Here is a 21,109-nt window from a genome sequence, read left to right as displayed (position 1 = left end):
CGCTGTTCGAATCCCGTAGGCGGGTACCAATTTTTCTAATGAAATACGTACTCAACAAATGTTCACGATTGACTTCCACGGTGAAGGAATAACATCGTGTAATAAAAATGAAACCCGCAAAATTATAATTTTCGTAATTACTGGTGGTAGGACTTCTTCTGCCTATTTCACCAGTAATAAAATGAGGTATATCATTGTCTGTATCAATTTAAAATACTAACATTATTTTCAAGCAACATTGGAAGATTCTTTCAAACCATCCGTGACCACAAAAGTATTATTACAAATTAAAATTATATTTGAACGCAGCAAACAAATTTCTAAAATGCAATAAGATTGTAATTATAGAAAATAAAACAAATCATCAAATTCAAACATTTAATACAACATAACACATTCATATAATATAAAATAAATACAGAAATACAACAGTCTCGGAAATACAAATGCGTTCACAACCGATATAATTACGTGTAACGATAAAAAACAACATTCAAAATTTACAAATAAAAACATTGTATATTGCTTTACTCAGTCACAATGATAATAATTTAATTATGTGATGATTTGGATTTATATTCATTGCATATAAACATAGTAAAAAAAGTAAAATGAATATCTAATATAAATTTTACGCATCAAATATTTTAAAAATATAATGGCATTGAATTAGTCTCAAATTAATATCTTTTAGGAATTTATATTATATAATATCAGTGTTATTGCTACGAGAAAGCATATACATACCGTGAATACCGAATTGAATTAACATTATTGAAATATTCCTTAATTTTTTCTCTTATATATAAAATACTTACGTCAGAAATGATAAAAGTAAAAACAATTAGATTCGACTAATTAATAAATTCGGCAAAAACATTTTTTTATTAACTAGAATCGACAAACGATTTCATTTTTACCACGTAAAACCACTCAAGCCTAGGTGGGTCGTGAAATAAAATAAAAACGTGTGTGCCTTTCACACGAAGTAGAAGTGACACCTTCAGATATGTTTCATCTCATTCTCTCGCACGCTAAATCCTATAGATGTACAATTTTGTCTCTTTTTAGTGTCGCTAAAAAAGTTTTCACTTCAACGTTAAGGCTGCGTCAAACAGAACGCGTACTTAGCGTTGCGTTTTAACGTCGCGCTCTTTTCATGTCATACAAATTGACTAGATGAGCGTAACGCTCCTTGACGCAACGTAACATCCACCAAATCATAGTTAGTGCCTTTCTATAGCAGTTTGAAAATTTAAAAGTGTTAAGATGTCGAGTGATTCAGATATGGCATTGTATAAGCGTGGGTATTTTCTATCGAATTCTATAAATTTTTCGGACATTATCCAGTATTTTATTACACATTCACTCGAACGCTAAAATAAAATTTTTAAACAATTACAACGTCTGACGTCAAAGCGTCCTAACGCCGCGACAGAGCGCTGCGTACTTATAGCGCTGGCGCTCTGTTTGACATTACCATAGTAGTACAACACATCTCGGCGTCATAGCGCGCCGTCAGTTTAGCGTTCTGACGCGCGCTAAGTACGCGTTCTGTTTGACGAAGCCTTTATAATTATCGTTGGCTTCGTTGGACGGCTTCATGCAACTCGTGTCAGTCAATTTAGATAGTTGTCGTATTGTTTCCCGTGCAGGAGATGGTAGAGCGGTAGTTCGGCGAGCGCGAGTCTAGCGTCGTGGTGCAGCTGCGCGGAGAGCGCGGGCGCGGCGTGTGCGACCCCCGCCCCCCGCGCCCGCGCCCCCACCGCCCCGCTCAGCCCGCTCAGCGGACCCAGCCCGGTCACGTGGAGATCCATGTTGCTGATAATATAAATCAACATATACAGGGTGTGTGTCGTGATCGTTTTTATTTATTTTTTTCACACCTAAGCTGATGGTCTGATGGTCATGCTCCTTCTCCATTGCACGTTGGCATGATGCAAATGGAGAGGAGCATGATGAATGTGAAAAAGTCAGACCGACTGAGTAACCGTGTAATAAGAAGCAAAACAAAGGTCATAGATATAGGGTGCAAAATTAGAAGGCTTAAATGGCGTTGGGCAGGACATATGGTTAGAGGTAAAGATAAATGGAGCAAAATTGTGACAAGATGGTATCCTAGAGAAAGCAAAAGGAAAAAAGGTAGACCGCAAAAAAGATGGGATGGCGACATAAGACAAGTGGCAGGCGTCACATGGAATAGAGTGGTTTAAGAAAGACATGAGTGGAAAAGGTTGGAGGAGGCCTTTGCCGACTGGCAAACAGATTTGCATAAAATAAGAAAAATTCAAATAAGAGACTATATTAAAGTTTACATTAAATTTAAGTTTTCTAATTATTATATTTAGTCATATAATTGTAATATGGATCTGAATAAAAGGTTATTCAATTCAATTCAAGCTGATGGTCTAGAGAGAGCATGTCAGCGCAGCCGGGCGAGAAGGTGAGCTCACAGAGCTCAAACCTGACGTTGTTTCTAACACGAACCCTAGTAGCAAGAGCCGTGCTTCGCAGAATCTACCACCGGATCGGAAACGCGAACCACTGAGAAGATCCGGCGAGAAACTCAGTGGGCTGTGTCTGTGGGTTAATTTACTCGCCGAGCCCTTCGTCGCAAGCGTCGGGTTCGACGAGAACGTTGACTGGTGCTTGGGGTACGTGATCGCAAGCGACGATGATCGCTTAGAAATAATCGGGGCCATAATCCCATCTAACCTGCTTTTATATTAAAAAGTACTAACGTTATATTCATAGGTGCTAACATTAAACTTATCAGCAACATGTGCGACATTATATTTCAATTTTATTTATTGTTGTAATGTTCATACATACAGGGTGTAAAGAATTCGTTCCCAAGTTAAGATGAGAATCACTATGCGTTTACTGAACGAATCATAAATATTCAACAGTGAAGATCCGTGAAGCGGTAATTTAAAATGAAGGTAGTTCACGTCCAGCCCTTGCGGTCGCTCGAGATCATTGACCTTACACTACATTTCATATTCAAGTTACAATACGGCCACACAAAAAGTTGAAGTCAACGTGGCCTAAAGGTTATGACGCCCCATTTTACTCGTATCTAGCGATACGGCTGTCTGTGTTCGAATCCCGCAGACAGGTACAATTTTTTTTCTATAAAATACGTACTTAGCACAGGTTCAAGACTGCCTCCCACGATGCAGGAACAATGTCGAAAAATAAAAACCACCAAATTATTTCCGGAATTACCAGAACTACGTCTTGTGAAACCAGCCCGTAAGGGAACTACATTCCTGCCAATTATTCAGGCGAAGGAAGAAGAAGGAAGAATTCCGAAGGAGAACCTACAACTCAAGGGCGGGTACTTCGCGAATGAATCGTCCTATTTCTGGATGGGAGAAGATGAAATACCTTAAATATCTTGCAAAGATGTCGTTACAAATAACTAATAGAACTCACTCCATGCTCTGTAGCGTTAGGTCGTCGAGTTGCGCGTACGGTTCCGTTTGGGCCAGGCCTATGGTGACGGCGAGGTGCAGGGAGCAAGAGTTGAAGGCGGCCGCGAGTCTGCCGGAGCAGGACACGCCCATCGCTTTAATGCGGTATTCGTCGTAACCGATCTGGGGAAAGACGTCAATTTAGAGCAGGGGTTCCCACTTATTTTGTTTATTTTCTTTATTTATTTATGTACATACAAAAAATAAGACATAGTACAGTGTAATAGGAAAATTATGTACAAAGGCGCGGCTTATTTCTTTAAGAAATCTCTTCCAGCAGACCTGCGAGAGGATTATGAGAATAATAATTTTAAAAGTGATGAGTGTGTGTAGAACAGCTAAAATAACAAATACAACATGAGAATTATAGTAAGGCACAATGTGCAATGCGCATAGCATATATTGTTAAACTTGAATACAAAACAAACAATACAAAATTACAAATTACAAACAAAATTACTTGAATACAAAATTTGTCTACTGCATACTTTCAACGGCCGTCTGGTGTAGTGGTAAGTGACATGGTCACTACACAAGGGGGTCGCGGGTTCGAATCCCGCCAAGGGAAGGTATTTTTGTATGATAAATATAAAATGTCTTTTCCAGGGTTATGGATGTATATTAAATATATGTATGTGTATACTAAATATCTTACATTTATTTCCGTTATCTGGTACCTGTAACACAAGCTCTTTACGAACTTATCACGGGACCAGTTAACGTGGCGTGACTGTTAGTAAATATTTACTATTTATTATTATTATTGAGAATAAATTATTTTTTAGCGCCCCCATGTGTTCATCTACTAAAAACCACTATAGCGAGAGCTCAGTAGGTGCCTAACAGTCCTCCTAGATGAAATTACAAATCGTTTCTCAAGCTTCTACACAACGCCCCCATTTTATTCTGAGTCTCTTACCGCCCCCCTTTAAGCCTGTAGGGCCCACAAGGGGGCGTTATCGCCCACTTTAGGAAAGGCTAGATTAGAGCAACGGTATCCAATCCAAAGGTAGCAAGCAGCCATGTAACTATACTGAGACCTTAGAACTCATATCTTTTCATTTTATACTTTTATTGCTTGTATGGGTGGACGAGCTCACAGCCCACCTGGTGTTAAGTGGTTACTGGAGCCGATAGACATCTATAAACTAAATGCGCCACCCACCTTGAGATATAAGTTCTAAGGTCTCAGTAGAGTTACGACGGCTGCCCCACTCTTCAAACCGAAACGCATTACTGCTTCACGGTACAAATAGGCAGGGTGGTGGTACCTACCCGTGCGGATTCACAAGAGGTCCTACCACCAGTAAAAATAAGTAAATATCTCAAGGTGGGTGGCAGCATTTACATTGTAGATGTCTATGAGCTACAGTAACGACTTAATATCAAGTGGGCTGTGAGCTCGTCCGCCCATGTAAGCGATAAAAAAGCTTTTATATCCCACAATCAGTAAATGGCGGTGGTCGCAGTACCTTAGTATAATACTCAAAGAACGCTACTGTCCATTCACCGCTAATAGGTAGGTACCCTAAGTGCTATTTCATGACATCCACTGGAAGAGGTGGGATGCTGTTATATGACATGTCCTTCTTCAAACGAGGCTGGTAGAGAAAACTTAACGGTAAGCAGCGGCTTGGCTCTGTCCCTGGCATTGCTGAAGTCCATGGGCGACGGTAACCACTCACCGTCAGGTGGGCCGTATGCTCGTCTGCCTACAATGTCAATAAATATGTGTGTATTTGATCCTCACCTGCAGGTCCTTAATCCTCAAAGTGACGTGGAAGCTAGTCTTGGCAGGATCACGCCTGGTCACGCTGACATCGTTTATCCTGTTTATTGTAGCTAGATTCTTCACCCAACCCGGGTCCGTTTCAAACTTACCAACAAATGACACTGATCCTATCTGGACATGTGCAATATTTATATTAGAGTCAAAGTCAAACATGTATCTTATACGATGAGTCTGTATGGGTGGGTCTACTCATCATAACTGACTTATGAGTATTGATCTAAATTTGAAAAAAAATACAGAGGTTTGAATGTTTACTGGTGGCAGGACCTCTTGTGAGTCCGCGCGGGTAGGTACCACCACCCTGCCTATTTCTGCCGTGAAGCAGTAATGCGTTTCGGTTTGAAGGGTAGGGCAGCCGTTGTAACTATACTTGAGACCTTAGAACTTATACCTCAAGATGGGTAGCGCATTTACAATGTAGATGTCTACGGGCCCCAGTAAACACTTAACACCAGGTGGGCTGTTAGCTCGTCCACCCATCTAAGCAATAAAAAATAAATGTTTCTTCTTTTTTATGTATGGCAATCGGGTTCTTACGATACCATTGTTGCCAGTATCGAGTTCATAAAAATCTATATTTATCATTAATCTCATAATTTCGATCATCATGAATCAAAATCAAAAATCTTCATCAAATGTCATTTTAATTAAATTGATTTTTCAGTTTTTTATTATTATGGCGACACTAAAAATATTTTTTAAGGAAATTGGAAATAAAGTCTAAATCGTGTGGTTACTACTGGTGTGGGTTTAGAGCAAATTTAAATGTTTGAAAAAAAAAAGAACAATAATTTACATACCTTATGCATAAACATGGCGTGTAATGGCGGGAGCTCTAGAACTTCGCGACAGTTCTGTAGCAATGTTCTCCTCATGTTGATGAGGATCATGTCCACAATTCTATTACCATTCTCTGCTAGACTGTCCACCATTGCACTGAAATGATACGTACCATAATATAAGTCAGCGAGTACTATCTACAAAAAAATCTACAAATGAATTGCTGTTCGTTAGTCTCGCTAAAACTCGAGAACGGCTGGACCGCTTTGGCTAATTTTGGTCTTGAATTATTTGTGGAAGCCCAGAGAAGGTTTAAAAGGTATATAAATATCAAAATGTTCGGAATTAAATAAAAATAACAATTTTGTTTTTCCTTTGATGTGTCCCCCGTCGGACGGATTCCTTTTTTGGTTTAAGTTTATTTTATACAAAAGTTTGTCTTTTATTTGTCGATTGAGGAACTACGAAGTCTGCCGGGTCAGCTAGTCAGCCATAAATATTAATTAGTAGCACGAGTTTTTATTGCTCTTATAGTCAAAGGAGTATACAACTCTGGTTTTTTTTTGCTTAGATGTGCTGTGTTGGCTTAGATGTGTGGACGAGCTCACAGCCCACCTGGTGTTAAGTGGTTACTGGAGCCCATAGACATCTACAACGTAAATGCGCCACACACCTTGGATGGTGAGTGATCATCGTCGCTCACGGACGTCAGCAGGGGCTCATATAGTCATCTACTGCCGATGATTTCCCTCAAAACTCGTTTAAAAAAGAATATGTCTTAGCGCTCAGAACGGACTATGGAAGTCCTAACCGGATGGTAGTTGTAAAGAATATTTCAGGACAATCACTGTTTGTTAATACAGTGGTTCTAAGTAGGATGGATGAGCTTAGCCTCCCACGGAGGGCGGTGCGGTCGTAAAAACGATATGAAGACGTCATCTTTTACTACGGATGCAAGCAACTATTTTTAGGGTGAGATTTCTTTAAAAGGTTGATTTAAAACTTGTTAACAGAAGGTTGGGGTTCAAGAAAAGAAATAATAATAATAAAGAAGCTATATTTCGCGTTTTGTTCGGTTTTTGTCGCGATTATTATTTCCGATAGTTTTCGTAGTCATGACATACTAACTACCGTAATTTTTTTATTCTAACATTATTAGTCATTGGAGTTTGCGTCACTTAGGACAATATAGGATAATAGGATTGTTACAGTAATGTGCATAAAAACATTTTGAAGTGAAAACTTCTTTAGAATCGTTGTGATTTCAAACCGGATACAACGGAAAAAACGACAGGTAAGAGACACAAATACAAAAATGTGTAGGATGAAGCCAGCAAAGAATGAGACAGAAATATACATACTATTTAATACAGCGCCATCTGTGAGATTTTTTAATACTAACGTGTGTATGAAAGCTCTTGTAGTGAATTTTAATTTAGGATTATACGTGAAATTAAAATATCAATTCACAGAGGGCGCTACCTTACAATTATTTACTAATGACAAAATTTTACATATACTTAAGACGTTTAGGATAATTGTATTTTAATTTTGGAAGGTTTCACTTCTACCACGTGTGAATTGCACACATTTTGTATTTTTTTTTTTATAATTAATTAAGGTCTTATGCTTTTGCCACGGTGAACATAAATAAGCACTAATCAGTTTTATTAAAAACTATAATCCAATACAGCTTGATTTGTTTTATTGACTTAATGATTTCGTTTTTCAATGACTCGATTATGAATTTTCTACTTTGCCATTTGGTAATTTCAATGCTTCAGTAAGCTTAAGGTTAAATATTTCATCGGTGATTGTTTGAAAGCGTTATTGCCTAATACGAATCCTTGATAAACGGTATAAAACAAATGTAAGTATTTTAACAGTAAATATGCTGTCTATATCACAAGTGATACTACAGTCTACATTTTAGTTATTTTTATTGCTTTGTTAGACTAACATTAAATTACATCCACACATACAATGTATAAACATAGGTAAAAAAAAAAACCAAACAATTTTCCAGTATCATAGCAATACACGAGGAGATAACATAAAATAAATAATAGACCATTTCTTAAAATTTATAAGAAAGTTAGAAAGAAATAACTACTACACTACTACTTCGAATCGGCACTAAAACCTAACTTTATTTAAAAAATCCAAAATTGACCTTTGTATATTTTCCAAGTGAAAGAAAAGAAATATCATTGATAAACAAGTTCTTATCATGTACCATTTTTTTTAGCATACCCGCGCTGGTAGCTTCGGGGGACCACCTTCACCAAATGTAACCAACCGTACCTATTCCATTTACGGATAAATGTACTAGAAATAAAATTCGACCTTTTTTATAATTAAATTATTACTAGTGGCCCGGAGGCCTTTCCAGTTTCACCAGGACACGTGGGCGAGTAATGGCTCAACTGGAAAATTCGTCGTCTGTTTGTTTATTTGCGTTTTTTTTTAAAACTACGAGCGTGGTTACAAAACATGTGGCTTTTTCGTTGTCATTTTGCATCTCAGTGAAGGTCTGTGCCACAGTACTATGAATATATGAGCGGTGGACCCGAGCGGTTAGAAACACATGTATTTGAAATATTTCATGTACAAAGCAAAAAAAGAGACTGTTTTTTTAATGTATAGACAGGGGAACGTGCTGACTGACGGAACACCTGGTCTAAAGCGACTGCTGGAGCCCGTGAGCATCACAACGTTAATTCCGGAAATGATCACTGGCATTGCTGTAATATAAATATGTGTATAGTGCGAACATATATTTGCTATACGAATATGTAGGATAAGATAACACAAGTCTCACCTATAAGCCTCATATAAACTAGGTTTGCAGGAGACCAGCTCCGAAACGCTCGTGGCTTGCCGCAAGACCACCGCCAGATGTCGCTGTAGCTTATCACGTAGAAGCGCGTACAGGGGCAACGATATCGCGGCCGTCAGCGGTAAGTCGTCTGGGAGCAAGTTAATAAATGTACATACTTAAATGTAGCGGGCTTAGCTTAGACAGTCTGTTTCGAGTCGTTGCAAAATAAACAAGTTGCAAACCGTCGTGTCTTATTAATAATTATCACCCTGCATAATATCACACACGCTTTATATAAGCACAGACTCAACAATAAACATATATTGATAAATGAAGCAAAAACTTTGTATACCTTTTTACGAAAATTGCGCGGACGGAGGAGTATGAATTTTTCCATACTTATAGAGAATATAGAGGAGTGCACAATGCTGATATTTTTTTTTTAAATAATGCATAAATAAGACATTAAACCAGTATAGAAAACATTACATACACCAACATGTATTTGACACACAAACACACACACGCATATATACCATTTTGTTTATTGTTAAGTCTGTGGTCAAGTTGTGAATAGATTAATATTGTTTTTCTATAATATTAATTGTCTTTATTGAACCCTTAGCGTAATCTGTGATTAGAGAAGTAAAGTCTTTGACAATAGAACCATAATAATGTTCAAACTTGTAATTTAAATTAATTATAATTATAGTCGAATTTCGACTACCGGGCGACCACTAGTAAACATATTTTTATAATTGACATTCACTTGAAACAGTTTTACACTGTCGTTCGCATATTGATAGCAAACAAGTTTTCTAGTTTGAATATGGTAATTTAATTGAAAAGACGTATTCATATTTTATAAATGTCGAGTATAGCGATGGTAGACATGGATCGTGTGGTACCGGGTCCATTGGACCCAATGCAATCCGAGTTTCGTCTTAGGGAAACATTCAGGTCCTTACTAGCTGTTAACTGTTAACGCAAATACATACAGACTTTACATACAAATAGATACTATTTTAACGATCACAAATACACTTAACGAGGAATTTCCTTGGTTGTAATTGCGACCAATTTAATTGGATTTGAAAGAATTAACGTTATAATATTAGTGTAGCTTAAATATTGTAGTTAATCCCATGCACGCGTTTCTTTGACGCGTTACTTCAAGCACGGAACACCGTTTTCGTCCAACTTATAGAATACGACGTGCAACCTAACTCTTACGGCCTGGCCACGGGGATCGGCGGTGCGAACAGCGAAGCGGTGGACGAGGCGACCATTCGCGCAGCACCGTTTGCAGGCCACGGGTACTCACGTTCGCCGCCGCGACTAGTAAGGAAGCCCGACAGCGAAATGTCTACATCGAAATTATCTCGATATTGCTTACAAATTAATAGTTTTTTGGTTCAGGACCTATTATTTGGAAAAGATTGTGAAGTACATGATTTGAATAAGAATCGGAGTATACCTATAGAAGGAGAATTCCACAAGAAGTCCGAGAAATACTTTGGGTGGCTAGACTTCCAAATAGCTGGTCTAGCTAGTATTTCAGCTAATTTTTTTTTATTGCTTAGATGGGTGGCCGAGCTCACAGCCCACCTTGTGTTAAGTGGTTACTGGAGCCCATAGACATCCACAACGTAAATGCGCCACCCACCTAGAGATATAAGTTCTAAGGTCTCAAGTATAGTTATAATGGCTGCCTCACCCTTCAAACCGAAACGCATTACTACTTCACGGCAGAAATAGGCAGGGTGGTAGTACCCACCCGTGTGGACTCACAAGAGGTCCTACCACCAGTAATTACGCAAATTATAATTTTGAGGATTTCATTTTTATTACACGATGTTATTCCTTCACCGTGGAAATCAATCGTGAACATTTGTTAAGTACGCATTTCATTACAAAAATTGGTACCCGCCTGATATTCGAACACCGGTGCATCGCTCAACACGATTGCACCGGACGTCCGTTAGGCCACGACGACTTTAAAAATATAAAATAAAAAATATAAAAATTTCGGCGTTAATTTTTCGCGGCGAAAACAACTAAACTCATTTAATCACTGCACTATTCGCCGCGACTACCGCTCGACTCCGTGGCTCGCGCCGTCCGTATTCATGCATTTGTTTTGCTCGCCCGCCGCATCGCGCGATTCGCTCGGTACATTTCGCCGGTCGCTTCGCCGGTCGCCGGTGCGCGTGGCTTGTTAGGTACATTTCTATGCGCTTATTTTAGTCGCTAGACGCTTCGCCGTTCGCACCGCGCGAATATTCGTATCGGCGAATGTCCCGTGGCCAGGCTGTTAGACACAGCCCATTGAGTTTCTCGCCTTATCTTCCTAGTGGGTTGCAATTCCGATCCGATGCTAGATTCAGCGAAGCATTGCTCTTGTTAGGACAGATGTTGGGAACGTCGTTACCAGTTAGGTTAGGGTGGCGATTAGGAAGAACCAAAAAAAGTACATTTTTTGTGTTTTGGTGTCGGTGGGACGCAGCGTTGCCAACTCGAAATTCGTTAAGGTGGGAGCTAGGGTTCTACAAGTTGGTAGTTTCCAACAAATTCCACTATGAAAAGTTGGTAGATCTACCACCCATACTTTTCAAGTCTTTTAGAGACCCTCCAATAAGAATCTGGCATCCTTAATTTATTTTTCGATTGGATAAGACATTTTTGAACTATTTTTATTAGAAATCCAATAATAAAACAGACTTACAGGCCACTAATATTCTTCTTTTTCCCATAGTTGAGAATATTTTTGATTGTAAAAAAGCAAGAGAAAGATTACGAAAAATAAAAAAAAAATAGTTTCAATATTATTTTCATGGAGGTTTGATTTGAACTTTTTGAAAACTTCAAAAGCTGGTAGGTAAAGTGGTAGGTTTGATTACGACACTAAAAGTTGGTAGAGTTGGCAACGCTGGTGGGACGTTACCATTAACAGTCAAAAGTACTTAATAAATTTCAACCATCTAGTATCTTGTAAAAGGGCTACACGAAAAAAGTATAACAGCCTGGCCACGGGACATTCGCCGATACGAATATTCGCGCGGTGCGAACGGCGAAGCGTCTAGCGACTAAAATAAGCGCATAGAAATGTACCTAACAAGCCACGCGCACCGGCGACCGGCGAAGCGACCGGCGAAATGTACCGAGCGAATCGCGCGATGCGGCGGGCGAGCAAAACAAATGCATGAATACGGACGGCGCGAGCCACGGAGTCGAGCGGTAGTCGCGGCGAATAGTACAGTGATTAAATGAGTTTAGTTGTTTTCGCCGCGAAAAATTAACGCCGAAATTTTTATATTTTTTATTTTATATTTTTAAAGTCGTCGTGGCCTAACGGACGTCCGGTGCAATCGTGTTGAGCGATGCACCGGTGTTCGAATATCAGGCGGGTACCAATTTTTGTAATGAAATACGTACTCAACAAATGTTCACGATTGATTTCCACGGTGAAGGAATAACATCGTGTAATAAAAATGAAATCCTCAAAATTATAATTTGCCTAATTACTGGTGGTAGGACCTCTTGTGAGTCCACACGGGTGGGTACTACCACCCTGCCTATTTCTGCCGTGAAGTAGTAATGCGTTTCGGTTTGAAGGGTGGGGCAGCCGTTGTAACTATACTGAGACCTTACAACTTATATCTCAAGGTGAGTGGCGCATTTACGTTGTGGATGTCTATGGGCTCCAGTAACCACTTAACACAAGGTGGGCTGTGAGCTCGTCCACCCATCTAAGCAATAAAAAAAAATATAGCTGAAATACTAGCTAGACCAGCTATTTGGAAGTCTAGCCACCCAAAGTATTTCTCGTACTTCTTGTGGAATTCTCCATCTATAGGTATACTCCGATTCTTATTCAAATCATGTACTTCACAATCTTTTCCAAATAATAGGTCCTGAACCAAAAAACTATTAATTTGTAAGCAATATCGAGATAATTTCGATATAGACATTTCGCTGTCGGACTTCCTTACTAGTCGCGGCGGCGAACGTGAGTACCCGTGGCCTGCAAACGGTGCTGCGCGAATGGTCGCCTCGTCCACCGCTTCGCTATTCGCACCGCCGATCCCCGTGGCCAGGCCGTAACTCTAATATATGTAGTAAATAGCCTCTTTAAATAATGAAGTACAACTGGTTCTTATTGATATAATAAATTACATTTAAATAATGAATAAAATCTATAAATTTAAATAAATAAATATAACCTTAAAATCTTACCTATGTGTTTGGCCAGTTGCTCCGTGGTGACGAATTCATAGCCGCCGTTCCTTTGAGGCGATGGCCATGAGAGCTAATAGGGAAATTACCCATAATGTTATAACATATCGTATTATACATATTTTGTTTTTGTTTGTTCCCTGGTCTTCAACTACCAAATTCGACGTTAGATTTAGTTAGATAGAGTTAAGCTTTCTCATTTGAGTTCTGGAATATTCTAGAGCCGTAATTCTCAAACTTTTTTGCGGCTGCATATTTTATGATATAAAATTTCGTCAAAATTTTGCATACAAAGAACACATTTTTTATGTATTTATTAATATAATTGCACAAACTTAAAACAACAAATTTCTTATATATTAGCTTTTCTTTGAATTAAATTTTATTCGTAATAAAAAAAAGCATTATAATTTTTAATATATCTATTTAAAATTTGGCGGAAAGCAAATTGTTTGTGACATTGTGATTGAGAAACACTATGCTGGAGACTATACATTATACATTTGTATCCGGATGTAACACCCTTTAGGGAAATCGGATAAATATTCATATTAAAATGGTACGTGACGAGTTTGGAATCTGATATACGATACATAATATGTCAAAACTATGACGTCACCAGCTCATGAACTGTTTATCTGTCATATGAATGGACCACAGACTTAACATTGTTTAAATGTTTAGACAGTGCATGTTTTTAATGTATGAAATTCAGTATGTTTATAACTTTGTTTTAGTAGAAGACGGTTTTACCGCCTGCCCCGTATTAAGTTACTAAGGTCTATGGTCACATCACAACGTGAATAGCCTTAGTCATTTTAAGTCGTTCGGTCAGTTTCAATGTCGATTGGCCAATCAATCAAACCGGCATTCATGTTTTGCCTCAACAACTATGCAGGATGCTCATATGGACTCAGAGGCCCTACCACGTAAATGGGGTTGGCGATTGCAAATACCGGCTATTAGGAGAACGCTATGGTCCAGTATCCGTATTCCTTAGTCGTCTAATAAGCAAGAGCTAGGGTTGGCTATTCTAGACAACCACATAAACTATTTCGTGAATACTCACAACACAACGGGCAAATAAGAGTTTTTTTTTAATTTATTTTTATTGCTTAGATGGGTGGACGAGCTCAAAGCCCACCTGGTGTTAAGTGGTTACTGGGGCCCATGGACATCTACAACGTAAATGCGCCACCCACCTTGAGATATAAGTTCTAAGATCTCAGTATAGTTACAACGGCTGCCACACCCTTCAAACCGAAGCGCATTACTGCTTCACGGCAGAAAATAGGCAGAGTGGTGGTACCTACCCGCGCGGACTCACAAGAGATCCTACCACCAGTAAAGTGCTTCCCTACGTGAAGTCCTCGAGTGCTTTCCTACCATCCTTTTGCATTTACCATTCTGTTGCAGTGCTAAAATCACCACTTTTGTAACTTAAGGCCCGACTATAGAAGGTATTGCAATTCCGAAACGAGTTACCTTTACAAGGACCTCATCATGAGCGAAGTCTATTCCTGGATTGATGAACGAGAATGCGTCGTCTTCAATCACCAAACCAATGTTCACATCTGCAGTCATGTTTGATAATGATATTCTAAAAAATACTTCACAATGAGATATTTAAGTATTTCTTTCCTGGACAGTGGAGATCAGTGGAAACATTATACTGTCTGTTTTAAAACATTAATACATTCGTTGAAGTTTGATGAAATTTCATTGGATTGTACCGTCCAGTTAAAATATTAACATTATAAAGAACTTTAGCGTAATCAATGATTTTTTTTTAAAATAGATAGTTTGTTTTTTAAATATCAAAATAGTTAAGTGCGAGTTTTTTGTTGTTTGTCAAATTATTTAACTTTTTAGCGTTTAGGAGCTATTGATGAACTAGTGATTTAAATAAAATGGTATAAACTATTTTTGTTTACCTTTACAAGATTTTTTTAACAACAATACGGAAATGAAACTATTTCTACGTAACATTAATTTAAGTCTTGAGGTGTCTATGCTAGTACTTATGGTCGGATTTCAACTATCGGACGGACACCGGTGTACATAATCTGACATGCTATGCTAAAGTTATATTGTAGTATGTAAGATATTATTTTTGTGGTCGTTAGTGAGTTATATACTAACATATAATATAGCGAGAGAGCTTGTTACCGAAGCCTAAGCTATGATTGGTGACCCAACGCGGGTGAGTAATTTAATATTTAGCTAACAACTCTGACTGACTCTGCTGGTGTCTCTAATGGTGCAGTAATTAGTGCACCTGACTGTTGCGCTGATAATCGTGGATTCGGATCCCACATCGAGCAAAACATTCGTGTGATGAACAGGTTTGTATGTTTGAAGTATTACTGGTGGCCCAGAGGCTTTTCTCCAGTTTCACCAGAACATGTGGGCGAGCAAAGGCTCAGCCAGGAGGGGTGGGATTTGCTAACAGATGCTCGAGCGCCTTCGAAGGAGACCTAACAGCTCAAGATCAGCTGCTTCGCGAATGAATCTACTACCGGATCGGAATCGCGACCCGCAGAGCAGATCCGGCGAGAAACTCAGCGGGCTGATCCATGGGTTAGGTTGCACGTCGAGTTCGACGAGTACGGTTACCGGGGTCCCTAAGTCTGCTCCTAATGTTAGAGCTGATGGCATCTAATGCAAGAGTTATTGGATCTAATGGATCCGTAAGGACGTCTCTAGGGCGACGACGGTGACTGGCTCTTGCGTAATCAGGATTCGGGAAGTAGTCAGCGGCGGCAACGATAATTCGATTATCATGACGCATAGCCCGTAACGTTCCGACGCTGACGTCATGTGTTTGAGGAGCGATTCGAGGCCCAGGTCGTCGTGCTAGTCGACGTTCCTCACGAACCACGGAGCTCCGACGGCTAACCCGCAAAAGCGGGATTGCAGGGATTGGAGGGTGTCTATGTGTGAGCGGGCCGCATGAGCGAACACCACACTCGCGTAAGTCATGACGGGTCTTATGCAAGTTTTGTAAAGTGTCACCTTGTTCCCAAGGGACATTTTATTCCGCTTACATATCATGGGGTAGAGTCTACCGAGAAAAAACGCGGCACGTTCGTGATCTGTTTTAATATGTGGGCGGAACGTCAAGGAACCATCCAGGGTGACATCCAGGTACTTGACCTTCCTGGCCCATGGAATAGGTTGGCTGCATTTTATCTGAGTGTTTACTAACTATATATGTATATATTTAAACCTATATAAATATGTGTGTTAGTCTCTGGTACCCAAAACACAGGGAACCCTAATTTGGGGCCGGATTACTGTGCATGATTTGTTCTCAAGTTATTAGTTATTTGTAAGACAAAATAAAACAAAGATTATTCAAAAATTTGAGCGTTACTATTCATTTTGTTACCTTTTCCACACAATGCTCAGACCTAAAATTATAAATTTATATTTTTAATGCACACTTGGTATATTAGTTACTGATAAATATTAATGTTTCACTAATGGCATTGATTAGAAATCAATGTTACAAATACAGATAAAATTATGTATTGCGTTTATTCTTTTTTCAATATCATATTTAAATTGAATAATATTGTAACTATACACGTGTTTTTGTCCTCATCTCAGAGAGCAACATACGAACATGTTTTTTTTACTTCTAGGGCTTTATATTTTATATCCTGAAATTATTATATTATTTGACACCTTAGATTGATATTGAATAATGTTATTTTTAATTGTACATTAATAAATTAAGGCTTATAAAATCTTAACTAACAATATTGTATAATAATAAGTGACAGACAAGTACATAATGTTATGTACCAAAATTTACGAGGGAATAATACTTACACTACATGTCCATCTGCCATCACGGGAATGAGGTTATAGAGATTTTCATTATAGGCACTATACAATCCTCTTATATTCACTTCGCCGAGTGAACAACGTACAGCCATGCTCATTGACTTCAGGTCTAAGGATAAAGTTTGGACGTGGAATGTTGGTGACTTAACAAGTTCTAACCTTGATAGATTGCTGCAACAAATGATAACATTATTCAGTTGTCTATGAGACAAGAGCATTCATTAATACATCAAATACCAAATACCAAGGCCAAATTTGGGAATAAGTCCAGACCCTAGTTAGCTACCGCTAGAATAAAAGGAAATCGAATTTGGAAAAAAGTTCTGATGTGGCCATCTGCAAGATTCCAGAAACTACTATCACATTTTTGTTATTACAATTTATATATAAAGTTAATAAAAATAAGTTTTAAATCGACAATTACAGTAATTTCTGTTTCTATATTTACTTCTAAAACAGTGCCATTGAAACAGCCTTGACAAAAAACACTTGTAAAACTGCATAATAATATACATTGCAACAGTAGTATGATTTTATGCATTTTAATGATCTAATGTTACAAAATGGAAAGTCTGATATTCCTTGAAATTTTTCTATTCATTTCATTGCATAGATGGGTTGTTGAGTTCATTACCAATTTGCTGTTCAGTTATTCACTGATCTTATGGACGTTACAATGTGAATATAGCCATTTTCAGACTTGCGATCAAATCTCAATTTTATAGTAGAACAGTAGTCTCATTCTTCATCAGTATTTGTGCAAATTTAAAAACTTTGCAAGTTTGACTATTATATGACCGTATTTCTTCATAATGGATGGTATTCATATTAAATATGAATTCCCTTAAACGAATAATTCCTGACTGCAGGATTTTAATACTAGCATAGTTGGTTACCTGGCTTGATATGAGTAAACTGAGTAATTTAGCTTTCAGTCTAAACTGCCGCTGCCGGCGGCTCGAATTAAGAAAATAAGCAACTCTTTTAGGGGGCTGGGTGTACAGCTTTTCAACAAGAACCCACTAAACGTTCAACTACTACCTGTTCATAGATTTAAGAAAACTGTTAAGGAACGTTTGTGCAACAAGGCATATTATAAAGTTAAGGATTATTTACTAGATGGCACTACGTGGGAATGAGGCGCTCGCTCCTGGCCTTTTCATTTTTCATTATTATTATTATTATTTTTAATTGTATTTTTTTGACTTGTTTTTTCTTTTATTGTGAATATTTCTATTTATTTAAAAAAAAGAAAATATTTGAGAAAAAAAAAAAAAAAGCCCGCTGAGTTTGTTTCGCCGGTTCTTCTCAGGACTGTGGCTTTTTTTGGAACCGGTGGTAGAGTTAACATTGTTATTTGTATTTTGACATTCAACAAGTGTGTCATACTGACATCTAAGTTGAAATAAATGATTTTGAATTTGAATTTGAATTTGAAACAAGTTTATTCTAAAAATTCAGTAGGATTAATTTTGTTAGTTTCAGCTACAACATGTGTATTTTTTCAATATAGTTTGTTGATTTTAGACCGTATATTAATTGTAAATTTTGTTGTTGTTTTGTGAGCTGGCACAGGCAGATGTGCAATAGGTGCACCAGACAAAGGAAACTGTCAGCCATCACATTAACAATGGTACAACAGCGCAGTTAGATTAATGTTAAAGGGAACTTCAAAATTGTGTCTATTTGACAATGTTTTTAGTTTTATAATAGAAAAATATTAATACCAGGGCATACCAGCTTGAAACAAAAAAAAAAACAAATCCTGCAAAGTATTGACTTATATTTACAACCGATCTTGCAGCGTTTACTTTTGTCTATCGAGATAAAAGAGAGGTGATCTCGAAAGACAAAAGTTGTTCATAGTTTTATCTCAGTTATTTATGAGAAAATAAAAACAGTTGACTGGATACTTACACTTGTGTATTTTTGGCAAAATATGAGGTGTCAGCGAGGGTGTCCGGTTTTAATTGTTCTCCATTCTTAGTTTGTTGAAGCGCTACATTGGTAAAGCCCTGCAAGATAACTAATGGTTTAAAATTATTTTGGAAATTTTGAGATAGTTAATTTATTTTTGTTAGCAGTTGGCAGTGGCTTGGCTATGCCCCTAGCACTGCTGATACCCACGAGCGACGGTTACTACTTACTATTAGTCGGTTCGTATACTGGGTCTGTATATATCGGCATAAAAATAAAAACAGAAATAATTAATCATAAATTCCTGATATTTTCTACTTTATAATTTATAGTCGTTTTAAATTTACTTCATAGTTTTAAAGTATGAAAATAGAATTGTAAGATATTTACTCTTTTAAATACATCTTGTAAGTTGGGTTGCACGTTCGTCAGGAGTTCGTCGAGTTCTTGTTCAATATCAACACTCTCTTCTTCGGACATTTTGTTAAACGCATTCCCTACTACACTATTAATTTATAATTTCTATTCATAAATAATTATTTATCACCGTAATCGAAACATATTGTGTGAATTGTGAAGTGTGAACGTTTTGACATATACAGCAGCAGCTGACAATGTTTGACGTTATTAGATTTATTTTTACTTTTCTAACTGGAAAGGCAAAAGTGTCATACCATACAACCTAATCTTTTATTAGGTTGGGGAAAAAGTTTCTATGATTTTTTTAAGAATATTCACTACATTTTTGAATATAGTTTATTTACATTAAACTAAAATATGTAGGTACCATTTTGTTCAATAACTTTTTGCCATCTCGTAGGTAGGGATATGATCCCATTGCTATAAAAATTTTGGGGCTTTTTATCAAAATACCGCGAAATTGGTTTTGGCAGTCCTCTCGTGATGTTAGCCTGACACTGCCTAAATAATTCTGAAGAGGCCGAGACAGGTGGAAATCTGAAGGTGCAAGGTCAGGACTATACGGCGGATGCATCAACACCTCCCAGCCAAGTTCTCTTAATTTTTGCTGAGTGGCTAAATATATGTGAGGTCTAGCGTTATCATTATGAACAACCACACCCCTTCTGTTGATTAATTCCGGCCGCTTTCTCTCAACTTCTTGCTCTCTTTAGTTGTTCGCAGTAGAGTTCAGAATCGATGGTCCTGCCTGGTGGTAACAGCTCATAATGAATAATTCCCTTCCAATCCCACCACACACACAGCATCACCTTGTTGCAAGTTAACCCGGGTTTCGCCAGAGTCTGTGAATCCTGACTGGCCTTTGACCACAACCTTTCTCGTACGTTCTTGTCGTGAGTGATCCACTTTTCATCACCAGTTATCAGCTTCTTCAAAAATGGTTCGGTTTCATTACGTCGTAATAAAGAATCACAAATGAGTACACCGTTCATTAGGTTTCTTTCAGTGAGCTTTTTTGTGTACCCAGTTTTTTTCAAATGCGCCATAACTATTTTGTGGTCAATTCCCAGTTCTTCAGTTACGTCGTAACTACTGATATGCCGTACTTGCCCCACTTTTTCAAAAATGGCATCGATTTTATCCATAATAGGGCGACCAGAGCGACGTGCATTTTTGACATCAAAATTTCCGGATTGAAAACGCTTAAACTAAATTTGTGCTACTCTCACAGACACTGCACTAGGTCCATAACCATCGCAAATATTTTTCACGGCTTGCGTTGCTTTTTTACCTTTTTTGTAGTAAAATTTTAAAATGTATCGAATTTCTTCATTAGATTCACTCATCTTGACAGTACGAAAAATAAATAGAAATCACACATTTTCTTAACTCGAATTTGGAATTATCTTCTTTAAAATTTCAACTTTTAATGATACTAAAACCAGCCAGATACAAATTGTATAGCCAAAGAGATTTTATTACAAGTTCATACATACTATCATGCGAAAATATTTATCTATATATACAAAAATTAATTGCTGTCCAATTTCAAAACCTAGTATCTGACAAATTAAAAAAAAAGTGTGTTTTTGCATTTTTCGACTTTGTAGACCATTCTCCACATACTAGGATAGCAAAAACCCCAAAAATTTTGTAAAAAACGAAGTTACACAAAGTCGGAAACCTAGTATCTACAGTAAACGTTTTCAAAATGCAAAAATTACAAGATTAGAACATAGTATATAACATCAACCATTTTAAAAACCTAATAAGTGCTTGTAGTTACTTGGATTTAAAATGATTCATGCAGATACT

At 37.8% G+C, this 21,109-nt stretch overlaps 1 protein-coding gene across 2 annotated transcripts; it reads right to left on the bottom strand.

The window, feature by feature from the left end:
* Positions 1–364: 364 nt before the first annotated feature.
* LOC101739844 (uncharacterized) lies at positions 365–19,489 on the bottom strand. Of its 2 annotated transcripts, XM_004932182.5 has the most exons (10): positions 19,265–19,489; positions 18,875–18,972; positions 16,943–17,128; positions 14,591–14,705; positions 13,106–13,178; positions 8,870–9,017; positions 6,069–6,204; positions 5,227–5,379; positions 3,439–3,599; positions 365–1,821 (listed from the first exon to the last, which is right to left on the bottom strand). In XM_004932182.5, the coding sequence occupies exons 1-10, from the start codon at positions 19,352–19,354 to the stop codon at positions 1,620–1,622; spliced, it is 1,362 nt and encodes a 453-aa protein (XP_004932239.1). In that variant the 5' UTR covers positions 19,355–19,489; the 3' UTR covers positions 365–1,619. The 2 variants fall into 2 exon arrangements, with proteins under 2 accessions (XP_004932239.1, XP_021207594.1); XM_021351919.2 differs by lacking the exon at positions 365–1,821 and having other exon boundaries at positions 2,626–3,599.
* Positions 19,490–21,109: the final 1,620 nt, after the last annotated feature.

This window comes from Bombyx mori, chromosome 8 (genome assembly GCF_030269925.1).
Source record: "Bombyx mori chromosome 8, ASM3026992v2".
Taxonomy (NCBI): domain Eukaryota; kingdom Metazoa; phylum Arthropoda; class Insecta; order Lepidoptera; family Bombycidae; genus Bombyx; species Bombyx mori.
The sequence above is the reverse complement of the archived record's forward strand: the minus strand, read 5'-3'. Positions and strand labels throughout refer to the sequence as shown.

Coding starts and splice junctions, on each gene's coding strand:
- LOC101739844 (XM_004932182.5), bottom strand. CDS start 19,354: ATGTCCGAAGAAGAGAGTGTTGATATTGAACAAGAACTCGACGAACTC. Junction 18,973..19,264: donor TACAAGATGTATTTAAAAGA/GTAAATATCTTA, acceptor GTTATCTTGCAG/GGCTTTACCAATGTAGCGCT. Junction 1,822..3,438: donor CTAACGCTACAGAGCATGGA/GTGAGTTCTATT, acceptor TTATATTATCAG/CAACATGGATCTCCACGTGA.